General features: G+C 48.9%; 1 protein-coding gene across 2 annotated transcripts in view; it reads right to left on the reverse strand.

The window, feature by feature from the left end:
* Window positions 1-287: 287 nt before the first annotated feature.
* PHF8 (PHD finger protein 8) overlaps window positions 288-12845 on the reverse strand; it is an 852864-nt gene continuing 840306 nt past the window's right edge. For both annotated transcript variants that reach the window (XM_069645307.1, XM_069645306.1), the window contains exon 21: window positions 288-3929. In XM_069645307.1, the coding sequence (XP_069501408.1) occupies window positions 3841-3929 (89 nt within the window). In that variant the 3' untranslated portion in view covers window positions 288-3840. The remainder of the gene's footprint in view (window positions 3930-12845) is intronic.

Consider the following 12845-nt stretch of genomic DNA (forward strand, 5'->3'; position numbering starts at 1 on the left):
TACCACACCAATAGGCTGTGCAATGTGCATTTCGATATGTAGGAAAATGTGTAGGATGGAATGGTCATCTACATAACCATTGCCTATCTTATGTCACTTATCAAAACAATTGCGAGGCATGTTATTAATGGGAGAGGCAGAACAGAAGCATGGCTTGTGAGACAAATGAGAGCACACATTTGGTAACATGTCCAAATTAGAATTATTGCACATTTCAAATTTTTGCCAAAAATGCAATTCCATACACCACAAAACAAAGAGTAAGGATTCGACACAGAAACATAACATTATTCCAACAAGACTGGTGTGTTTACTTCATCTCTCAAGGAATAAAAGTGCTAGAAAAATATAAATTACATCAGTTACAGAACACAAAAGTCAAGTGGAAGCAAGAGATTCCGAACCCACACCCCTAACCCCCTCTGAGAACAGTGGTCTGTGTTTCCCACTGTAGTCCCATCAAACCTTAAAAAATGAATACACATTTACAACTTATCCCCACTCCCTGATACCATGGAGGCAGGGGTTATTTCCTTTTTTTTTTTTTTGCCACTTGGGTTTTATTTGTAAAAAATATCACAAGTTAATAAAAAAAGTTATCAACTGCATCTTTTCTCCCTAGTTTAAAAAAAAGTTAGGGTAAAGATATCCTTCAGTGCCCTCTCACACAACCCTCCCTCCACCCCAGTAAAAATCCGGACTTTGTAAAAATAAAATAAAAAGGAGAGAACAAACAGTCGAAGTTTGTACAAGTGCAGAGAATTGCCTGAAAGTATCTTCTCCTCTGCTACCAGAAAGGATAAGCTCATCAACTTTAACCATCAGAAGTAAGCTTCACAATGCTAGGAGCTGAGATTTGAAATATGGCACACAGAGCCAGTGAAAAATCAAACCAACAAATCAACTTTGGAGGGAAAGACACACAACTTTAACATAAAGACATATTGCTTTCAAAACGGTTATGTCGATAAGATGATGCTATGGGTGGGGTAGGCAGCTTAAATCCCCACAACTAGACCATCCCACTAACCCCACGTGTCTACATAGAGCAGGTTCTACATGTTTCCACCACCATGCCCATTATGCTTTTCCTACGTCATAGGGTCCAATATCTGGGGAGCTTAGTGACCATCTCATTTGTGAGGTGAATTCCTGTTGTGCTTTGTGTCGGATAGAAGTGTATACGCAATGGATCACTACATTGCTCTAGGAGTTCCAATGAACAGTTGTCCCCCACCCCATGTAGGTCGATGCAGAGGATCAGGGGTATCAAGTGAGCTTATATACTCCACCTACATGCTCAAGGTTCAGGACTGCCCGCAAAACACACATTTTCTCCAATGGCATATAAACACAGCATCTCAGAATATGCATCAGGGGACAGTGAGTGTGGGTACAATCCTTTTTAGTTTTTAAACACCACATCATTTCCCTTCCTTTGTACCTCAACAGTATAACAGGAAGCTGCTCTTAATCATGTTTGCTTCCTTATATTTCAATTGAGCTAAAAGTCTTTCCTTCTTCCCACCCACTCAACTCTCATTCTGCCACCTGGATTTCGATGCAAGTGAGAAGGTCTTCCTTGCATCTAATATCAGATGCCTTCTGGCACACAGGTTCTCTGCTAAGCTCACTCTTCCATACTGATTAGTTGATGCTAAAAACTTTGTAAGACACACAGGTTGTAGTCTGACAGTAAGCAGGTCAAAAACAACAAAGGAACTTGAGTCAGAAAGCCCTTAGGTGGCACCAAAAAAACTCCTATGTTGCAAGATGTCCTTCAAGCAGAAAGAATCACAATCCTTGCTGCATCACAAATATCAGCACTGGATACTAAATTCACAGAACAAATGTCTGGTTAACTACAAAGTTTCATGATCCAGTTCATATCCCTCCCATATAGCCATTTACCGGTGCATGCAGCAATTGGCTCAGGAAAGTCAGACTTCTGTTTCAGCTGCAGCTACAAAAACACAGAAAAGCTGCACATCAACATGCCACAAAATAGATGTAAAGGTTGCGCAGTTCAATGTGATGGGTCTCAGTTCATTCAACAAGCAGCTCCCTTGTGGTGCTCAGACCCCCAACAAATCACTGGAAATGCACAGATTACAACCTGTTCCGTTGCACTGAACAAACATTAATGGCTCGCAAATGAAGGCCCAAACCTAATCCAAACTCTGGAGGTACATAACCTGTCACCAAATACTGGCAAGTGTGGCATACAATGTCTGCTAACATGAGACAGTAAACATGCACACAACAGTTCCTGAAAATAGCAATGAAGCAATTGCTCCAAGAATTACATCGGATGGTGGGAGATATGAACCCCCTTACACATCTGAGGAGAGAAGTCGGTTTAAATCTGGGGAACATATAGATTCCCTCTCGACAGACACCACAATCCACTCTTAAAGGAGATAAAGACTGTCCTCAGTGAGCATTATTAAAAACCTGGCCTGTGATACTCAACCACACACACACACCCACACACACATCGCCTAAAAGCCTTACATGCTTCCCATGATGGAAAAATAAATGAACAATTTGGAACCTAACCCTGGCTGCCCAGTTAGTGTGCTCATTGAAGCAAGCACCATATAAATCTTCCTCTAAGATGTCTCCAATTCCAACCCCAAGCCATGGTATCTGCTCCCCTTCCAATGGTTGCTCATCCCTTAAGCCAAGTTTAAAGTTCTGTTCTTCACAGGATTTTTGCCATCTCAGGGTAACATTTCTTATCCAAGTCCCTGAAATGGTTGATCCTCATACAAAGTATGCTACTATCCAGTACAGGCCTCCAACTCTTACCATAAGCCATCTATGGGTTCCGGGTTCTTACTCATGCTAGTAAAATAACCAATTCCAACCAAGAGCCTGGTTATGATATCCCTTTCCTAGTCTTGCTAGGGCCTCCTCCACTCTACCCCCTTGCTCCCATTTCTAAACCCTGTCCTACCTGAACACTTGTTTGTCTTCGGGGCATATCACTATGACAGTGGGCCTTGTGAGTGTTTCAACCTGGATGTACGACATACCCTTTCTGAGAGCTCCAATTCCACATTGAGACCAACGGATTGCTGTTCTTGAGACTTAGTGGCTGGCAGCTTCAAGCGACTACGAAGAATTATTCACAGTAGACACCACTCTGCTCCTGTATTTGGTGCTCTGATATTCTTCCATTGTTTCTTCACTTCCTGCTACCTTTGCTTGATATCACAGTGCTTCCAATGTAGCCTCCCAAAGAGCATTCATTGAAGATGGAGATACCCTGAACCCCCATCTCATTGTCAACATGTTTTTTCGCGTAATGAGACAGGAGGAAATCCTCCTGAAATTGGGCACACTTGTAGAGAGTAGTACATAAACTCTAATTTCTTTGAATACTGCATGGCCATAACGTTCACCCTCTTCCCTTCCAGCCTTAGGGTGCGGTCTTTGGGTGGATTGGGGAAGGCTAAATGAATGCTGAACGCAAACGGGAGTGAGTGCCAGGCAGGATGAAAACAGCACTCCTGATTTTAGATCCAAATGGACTTCATTCTCTGCTATCCATACACCTGTGCTATGCAGACCAGATGGCCACGCACTTCATCAGTATTCCCCAGGCAGTGACGAGAACGGGCCTCAGAAGGCTCACCATCCTGGGTGATAACACTGTAGCTCTGTTTTTCTATAGAATAACCAAGTCCCTTTACTTGGTGGCAAGTCTAAGTTTAAAATTAGAATCTAATGACACCAGAGTCCAAGAGTGCCGTGTCAGACTCATCATTCCTGAACTTTCAACCTTTATTCTTCAGGTGTATGACGGCCCACAGAGCAGACTTATCAGCCAAGGTTTTACATCAGCAGCTTCCCGTTTCTGTGAATCTTCAGGATCTTCCCCAGACGTTGCTTAGCAGTGGCTAATCCTTTCTTAGGACGTTTACCTGTAATGAGAAGGGACTGCGTTATATACAGGCAGCAGCTTCACTAATTCCTGCATGCAGACTTATCCATGTTTTCAATGTTACTGTGCACAGTACCAAAAGAAAAGACTGCCTGTCCTCCTAAAATTGTGTCTGGATAAGAAAATGTCTGCTCAAGCAAAGACTTGGACCACACTTCCGTTCATGAAGAACTGCTAGTATTTTACGAACATAGAGGGAGACCAATATCAGCCTCAACTGTTTTTTTTGTTTGGCTTTTTAAAAATCTCTTTATTTATACATTTTCAAAAACACACTCCAAACATAGTAATAAAAGCAACAAGTAATACCCCCACTAAGTTCTCATCCATATTCCTGCAGCAACCATCTCATTTTAGCCATATAGTTTGTTAAAAGGCCCCCACATTTCCAAATAAAGATCCTCCCAATTCTGTTTTTGCAGCATATATTTCTCATAACTGGACAAAGTCTGTAAATCGGACAACCAGCTCTCCACCATCAGCTATTTCCTCATCTTCCACACTCTCAAAATCTGCTTAGCCGCCACCACTAAAACTTTATCTATCCAGCACCCAAAACTACAAGCCACCTTCATCTCCAGGTATTCGAAAGCAGGATCACCGATAAAGGTGACCTCGGAAATACCACACCCAGAACTACATCCAACCTGTCCAACACTTCCCTCCAAAAGTCAATATCCCTCAAACAATCCAACAACATGTGTAACAATGTACCTCTTCTGACCACAACAAGACTGATCATTCAACATACCTAACCCTTGCAGCCGCACAGGGGTCCAATACAAACAACCCAGTATCCTCTGATGAACTTTGACTTGACCAACACAAGGTCTTATTTCCAATTTGCAAACCAGGGTTGTGCCACAGTGAAGCCCCTTAATGTATCCATACATTCTGACCATTAGCAACAATCCATGACGCAAGTGCTGTCCTAGTAGCATCAATGGAGGGTTAACTTAGTAGCTAAACTGGGCATTTTGCCCATGGAATATAATTACCCAGAGATTACGGGGCAAAGCTATCCCTCTGATCCAAAGCGGTGAAGAAGCGTCCCTCTCTTTCAGCAAAGAAGTGAGCAAACTTCTTCAACAAAAACCCCCTTTGATAGTTTTCAAGATCAGGGTATCCAAAACCACCCTTATGTACACTATGCACCAGAATGTATCATGGAATTCTAGGTCTTTTCCCTTCCCCCCACAAAAAGCCCTGAAAACCCTTGTCAATCTGCCAAAGTAACCTCTTAGGAAATTTCAATGGGAGAGACTGAATGATATAAAGCACCTTAGGCAAAAGTACCATCTGAATGTCATTAACTTGGCTGCGCCTTTAAATCTAATGGAAGCACGTCCAGTAAAATTTGGCTCATTGACTTATAGTTGGCTAGGAAATGCTAACAACCTTTTGCTAGTTGACTACACTCCTAAGGGCCTACAAGTCACTCTGGATGCATTGGAAGTGTATCCAGTGTGTAACTAACCGCTCTCAAAAACCCTGCACCAAGCCCCATTTTGCGCAAGGTATAATCCAAGAACACCCAACTGACTCGATCGAAAGCCTTCCCCACATCCATCAAAATTATCATAATATGTTCCACTTCACTATCAGCAAAACCGAAAATATCCACAAGTGTACTGATGTTGTCATAACCTTACCATTGTCTCAGGAACGCAACCTGCGATTAGTCAATCAAATCCCCTATATACTTATTCAATCTGTTAGTCAAAATCCTTGTAAACAACTTACCATCAACATTAAGTAGTGAAATTGGTCGATAATTAGTGAATTGTATGTGATCCCTACCTGGCTTAGGAATCAGAGTAACAACTCCCTCCCTCATGCTCACAGCTCACACAAGAACAGTGCCAGCCGATAACTAAAAGGGCCTATAAAATTCCACTGGCAAACAGTCAAATCCCAGAGATTTACCAGTATTAAGTGTGTATGGCCAACACAACTACTCTTACATCCCATCCCCTTTCCTCCATACTTCATGGGCGTCCCTTCCAAGGGACGGGAGACAGAATTTTTTTCACCAGAAAAAACCTTCTCCCCCCCTTTAAATTTAGAGGCGCGTGGGGGTGCAGCCCTAGGAGCATGCGCTGCCCTGACTCCACCCTCCGGTGCCACACCTCCGCCTCCTTTGCTGTGTCAACGGGAACAGACCGAATTTACCTGCGCTCCTGGGTTTGGCTTCCGCCATGTAATTCACGCACGGATACTACTTCGTCGTTTTTTATCATTCAGGTACTGGGTCCTCAGGCGTCACGCTCCTCCCGGCGCATGTCGACTTCCACAGGGTTCAGCAGGTGTCCATCCAGCAACGGGCTCTTCCCAACTTCAGACCCCCATGCCTACTTTGCCTTGGTCCAGACCACGGTTAGCAAGCTTGTACAGCATGCAACGCCCTATCATAGAGGTCGCTGAAGAACAGACTTGCCAGGTTGAGGGAGCTCTTCCAGAAGTCCCCTCTAGAGGACCTCAAGAACTTTGTGAAACATTGAGGTAGGGCCTCTATTTGCCATCGCACCCCGCAAGGGAGACTCCTTCCCAAGGACTCGCCAGAGCGAGAGGGACCACTCAGGTCCTTGTACCAGCATGTGCATCGAGGCTGCTCCAGCTACCGGCCTACAGGCTGAGGGATCCCCGGATCCTCCCGGTGACAGTGTTGAGGGACCGGAAGGTTCTTTTACTGGGTCTTCACCAGAGGGGCTCCACTCGTGTACCGGCATTATGTCTGAGGGGCCACACCCTACTACCGGCAATAAATCCAAAGGGGAACCTAAACGCGGCTCTACCAGCCACCGGGCCGAGGGTGTCCCACCTACCGGGTCTAGGCCCGAGGAGCAGGGTAGGCCTCGCGATCCACACTCAAGAGTCTTGGAGGAGGCTGAGCCCATCGAGCCGAGTAACACGACGCAGGCACGTGGTGACAAAATAGCCACCGTGCCAGACATCGGCACCCGTCCAACGCCATTCCAGGAGTTTGGTGAGGAACGAGTGTCAAGGTGGGACTGGCCTCAACCAGGTACGTGGCCTACAGCCTATCCTTCATTTGCGCAGGGCAGGTTCCCGCTGCGTCTGTACAGGCAGGGTATGCAGCAGCTCCAGCAGCCTCCCGCTACCCAGTCAGTATCCCCTACCACGCCTCCTGCCTGTGAAGACAGGTTCTTTGAGAGGTACCTCGAGCTCATGAAGTCCCCTCGGATGGGGGTGATCCTCAAGGATGCCATCGGGGACGTGGCTCCCTCCAATGTTTCTGGCACCACAGGCTCCTCTGCCAGCGCCCCCGGTGCAGCCTATGCCTCCGGTCCCCCAGCTGATTCCTCAGGTGGTTCTGTACCAGCCTCCGGTCCCTGTACCGCAGTCTCCGGCGCCTGCTACTCACCCACCTACCTACGCAGGATCCTCCTGACCCACAGGACATGGATGAGGAGGAGGAGGAGGAGGACTCTGACATGCCCTCGCCAGCCAAGGCCTTTCATGAACATCTTGCAGGGCTGGCGGAGTATCTGGCCCTATCTCAAGCGAGGTCGAACAACCAGCATTGGGGGTGCTTGCTGAGGGTCTCACGAGACGCCCCTCTGGCAAAACAGGAATTCCACTGCAGACCGATGTAGTCTCCCTGGACAAAGAGGGTTGTCTCAAACCCCACTCTGTCTAGCCGGTCAATCGACGCCTGGACGCGAAATACGCGAAGATGGAGGGGGATACACTCTTGCTATCGGCTCATCCTCACCGCACGCCTCAGTGATCATTGCAGCATCACTATACTCCAAGCCTCAGTCGTCCTCAGCCTCCTCCTCGGCGACGCTGCTAGGCAAGGAGGAGATCTTGTAGGTGTACAGGAAGAAGCTGTATTTCAACGCGTCCTTGCATCTTCGTCAGGCCAACGCTGATGCCATGCTGGCTGCTGCTAACCATAGGTTATGGCGGGAAATTGCAGACTTCCTACCGGAACTCCCTGCGCAGAGCCAATCACGTTTCAAGGCGAGACTGGCAGAGGTCAAGCTGGTGGCACAGGACTTCATGGAATCCACTGTGCCCACATTGACCCCTCTGGCAATGCCATCTGTATCGCCACGGACATGAGAAGGACAGCCTGGCTCTGTGCAACCAAATTCAACCCGGACATCCAGGAACGCATATTAGACCTGCCGTTGGAGGAGGGGACCTCTTCCACTCCACCACGGACGAGGAGTTGTACAAAAAGAAAAACAGCTCCCAAACGGCCAAGTCTTTATCCATCTTGACAAAGACCACGCCCAAATCGTACACCCAGTCACAGCAGTGCTCCGACAAGGGGCGTACATACAGAGGGTTTTGCGGCTTCCAGGAACAGAGATCCAGGCAGCCGGACCACTCGCCGACTCCAAATGGGCACAAGCAACAAAAAGGAGGGGGGTGTGGGGCTTTTTCCAGTCCCACCCCTCCGCAACAGCCTCTGAGGGGAAAGAAGGCATGACACACCCGTCCGGGTCCATGTGTCTCCAGTGAGGGGCAGGCTTGTTCTCCATGCACATTTCTGGCGCCAGAATTTTGTGGACCCTGGATCCTCTCCTTAGTATCCACGGGGTACCGCCTACCCATCCCAGCCTCTCCTCCTTCCTCCCCCCCACTCCCTCAAGTTGGGACAGCAACTCTTCTGGCGGAGATCCGGTTGCTCGTAGAGAGCCAGGCCGTGGAGGAAGTCCCAGCCCCCCAGCGAGGCTTGGGCTTTTACTCCAGGATTTTCGCCATTCAGAAAAAGAACCAGGCAGGCCTGAGAGTTGTGCTGGACCCTTCCACTCTCAACCTCTCCTTACCTCTACAATAATTCAAGATGGTTGCGCCAGCTTTTATAGCTGATACATTGTCCAGGGGAGACTGTATGTTCTCCCTGGATCTGAAGGACACGTACCTAACACGTCCCGATTTGGCAGCCCCGTCGTTCATTCCTACGGTTCAGGATCATGGGCTACCATTCCATTTGGCCTCAACTCGGCCCCAAGGGTCTTTACCAGACTCATGAATACTGTGGCTGCCCTCCTCAGAGCGCAGGGCCTCCATATCTATCCATACCTCGACGACTGGCTCATCAGGCTACATCTCCGGTAGCGGTTCACCATTCTTCCCATGCCCTTATGAACACACTGCACGATCTGGGCTTTTTGCTTAATCTCAAGAAGTCGCAGCTGCAGCTCACGCAGACTGACATTCTTGGGCCTCATCTGGGACATGTGCTCCGAGAAGGCAGAGAGGTGACCTCGGCATGGTGGTACCAGCATCTCATGGGTCTCTTGGCGGCAGTCCTACTAGCTGTCCCACACACAAGACTGAGGATGAGGATTCAGCTGAACTTTGTGGCTTCATGGAACCAGGAGCGGGGCGCTCAATCCGAGATGATCAACATTCCTCCATCTCTCCACCAGGACGTCACATGGTGGTCCAGGGACTGCAACCTAGTGACGGGCAAGCCCTTCCGGCCTCCCACTCCACAGGTCACCAGCACCACGGACTCCTCGCTCCAGGACTGGGGAGCCACCCTGGACGGTCACTCGGTCCATGGCACCTGGACTCGCCAGGAGCAGGAGTACCACATCAATTGGTTGGAACTGAACGCCATCTGGCTAGCGCTCAGAGCATTCATTCCACTTCTCAGGGGCAAGGTTGTCCTCATCCAGACAGACAACTCTACCAGCATGTACTATGTCAACAAGCAGGGGGGCACCAGATCCCCTCCTCTGTGCAGACTGGCAATCAGCATGTGGGAGTGGGCCCTGGAAAACGACATCTACCTCACAGCAGTCCACCTTCCGGGGGAATACAACCTGGAGGCAGACAGACTCAGAAGGTTGGGAGCGGACAATTACGAGTGGCAGCTAAACGACCTCGTTATTCAGGAGGGGTCTACCCCAGGTGGATCTCTTCGCCACCTGGCACAACAAGCAGTGCCCTCAGTTCGCCTCCTGGCAGGGACAGGGCCTCGGCTACCTGAGCGAAGCATTTTGGATTCAGTGGAACGGCATGACAGTGTACGCCTTCCCGCCCACTCCGCTGATTCACAGAGTGATTGCAAGATCAAGGAGTCTCGCCAGCTCAACATCATTCTAATAGCTCCATGGTGGCCAGCCAGACCATGGTTCTCGGAGCTGCTCAGCCTCTCGGAAATGCCACTCATTCACCTTCCGATGGGCCCAGTATATCTTCTGGCGCAGCATGGGGGGTAGGGTCATCCACCCCGCGCCACAGAAACTCATAGCGTGGTTCCTGAGCAGCTAACGCTTAGGCACCTCAGCCTCTCCCAGGCTAATCTGGATACAGGGTGCAAGGAGCAAGGCTACCAGGTCCCAGTATAAAGGTAAATGGAGCAGGTTCTTCCGCTGGGCAGACTCCAAGGAAATCGACCTCCTGGCATGTACTTTGGACGACATGCTCTCCTTCTCGGCGCACCTCGCCCACTCTGGCGTGCAGGTGGACACCTGCCGCACTTACCTTGCAGCCATCGGGGCTTACAGGAATTCGGAGGAGGGGGTCTTCTCCTCCTACAATCGCTTTGTCAAGAAACATTTGACAGTGCTCGCAAGGCTCTACCCGCCCATCAGGAGGCCACACCCCGTGTGGGACCTGAACATAGTCTTGGGCACCCTGGCGCACAAACTGTTTGAGCCAATGGCGTCCGCGGACATCAGGCTGGTCACCATTAAGACGGCCTTACTAGTCGGCCTCACCTTGGCTCGCAGAGTCAGCTAAATCCAGGCGCTGGTCGCCTCAGAACCATATACTACCTTTCACAGGGACAAAAGGCGTCCTGCGGACACACCCAGCATTTCTGCCTAAGGTGCCATCTGCTTTCCATTTGAACGAGGAAATAGTCCTTCCTACGTTTTTTGCCGATCGTAAGGACGAGGCACAGAGGGTTCTGCACTGCCTGGATGTCAGGCGGGGCCTGAAATTCTACCTTGACAGGAGCAAGGACTTCTGAAAATCAGTCGCCATGTTTGTCACTTTTGGAGGTGCAAGACCAGGCTACCAGGCCTTGAAGACCTCCATATCCCGCTGGATGGTCGCAGCCGTCAAAGAAGCATAAGAGGGCCAGCACAAGCCACTTCCGGAGAACATGCACGCCCATGCAGTCAGGTCCAAGGCAACGGCTATCGCATTCCAGCGCCATGTCCCTTGGCAAGTCAAAAGCAGGGCGCCCACTTGGGCCACTCCCTCGGCTCAGTATAAGTACCTAATAAGACCAGGCTTCTCACCAAATCTTGCAAGGACAACAAAACCATTACTAAAATCTTCAATAAACACTGGCATCCCCTCTACTTGGATAAACATTTGACGGAGTACCTTGTTCAGAAACCATGCATCATCTTTACTCGGGCACCTACACTGAAGAACAAGTTGAGCCCTTCTTTTTTACTGAGTATCATAAGGGATGTTGATACAGTGGACATGCTTGACTGGATAGCTCAACAACTGGATCAGGGCACTCCAGGGGGGGGGGGGGGGGTGGTGGTTCTCTGGGAGGGAGACTTCAATACGGTGATGCAGCCGGCCTTGGACACAGCGATGGGGCGTCACAGTCCCACTTGAAGGTGACCAGCAAGTTGCAGGAACTGTGCTGGGAATGGGAGTTGAATGACATCTGGAGGAGTAGGCACGGGAATTAACAAGGGTATACATTTCACTCCTCGGTCCATCAGTCTGCATCGCGGATGGATTATTTTTTGGTTTTGGAGAAGATTACTGGATGGGTGGTGGAAGTTACTATTTTAGCGTGTATGCTGTCGGATCATGTGCCAGTGGTTATGGTGCTGGATGTGCCGGGGCGAATGGGTGAAAGACCATCCTGGGTGTTTAAGAGTGACGGTTTGTCTGACAGTGTTTTCTGCAGGGATTTTGAGAGTTAGATAACTTTTTTGCTGAAAATTAGGATTCGGTCGCCTCGCACGCATTGTTGTGGGAAACCTTTAAATGTGTGGTGCAGGGGGAATGTATTTTGAGGAAGGCTGGAGTGCTGAAATTGATACGAGGTGAATTGAAGGACAGCCATGCCCGCCTTCAGGGGCTACAGGGGGGCATGGGTCGATTAACTGACCTGATCAAGAAGAATATGTTTAAGGATGAAATTGGGGAATTTAAGGAAGCAGCCCAGAGGAAGGTGAAGTTTCTGTCTAGGAAAGTGGCTGTAAGGCAGTACAGGGAAGGTCAGCGCCCAGGAAAATTACTAGCAAAGGCAGCCAGAATGGATACATCTAGATCGCATATCACCTCCATCGCGGATGGACAGGGACGTACGTTGCATGCAGATAGGGATATTACAGAGGCGTTTTGTGATTTTTACACCTACTTGTATGCTTCGAAAGCCTGGTGTTACACTCTGAGGTGGACGATTTTTAGACAGGGTAGCGCTTTACAGGTGTGAGGTGAGGGAAAGGGAATGGCTGTGTCGTCCCATCACTGAACAGGAAGTCCTAGCAATTAAGGCATTGTCGCCCGGGAAAGCCCCTGGGACAGATGGGTTAACGGATGAGTTATACAAATACTTTGCACCCAGGTTGGCTCCACATCTTCTAAACATGTATAAGCAGGCACTGCAAGATGGAAACTTGCTAGAATCCATGAGGGAGGCAGTGGTCACGGTATTGTTGAATCCTGGGAAGGCTGCTTATGATTGTTGCTCATATTGTCCCATTTCACTTATTAATCTAGACAATAAGATACTGGCAAAACTGTTAGCTGTGAGGTTGGCCCCCCGATGATAAAATGTGTCAAATCGGATCAATAGGGGGTTTATTCCATGTCATTCTACATCGTATGGGTTGCGACGCATGTTTGAGTTAAAGTCAGCAGTGTCTCAGGAGGACCGTCGTGGCAGCACTATTGAACGCTGAGAAAACATTTGACTCCGTGGAGTGGC

The sequence above is a fragment of the Ambystoma mexicanum genome, chromosome 2p (genome assembly GCF_040938575.1).
Source record: "Ambystoma mexicanum isolate Mex_15411 chromosome 2p, UKY_AmexF1_1, whole genome shotgun sequence".
Classification (NCBI taxonomy): Eukaryota; Metazoa; Chordata; class Amphibia; order Caudata; family Ambystomatidae; genus Ambystoma; species Ambystoma mexicanum.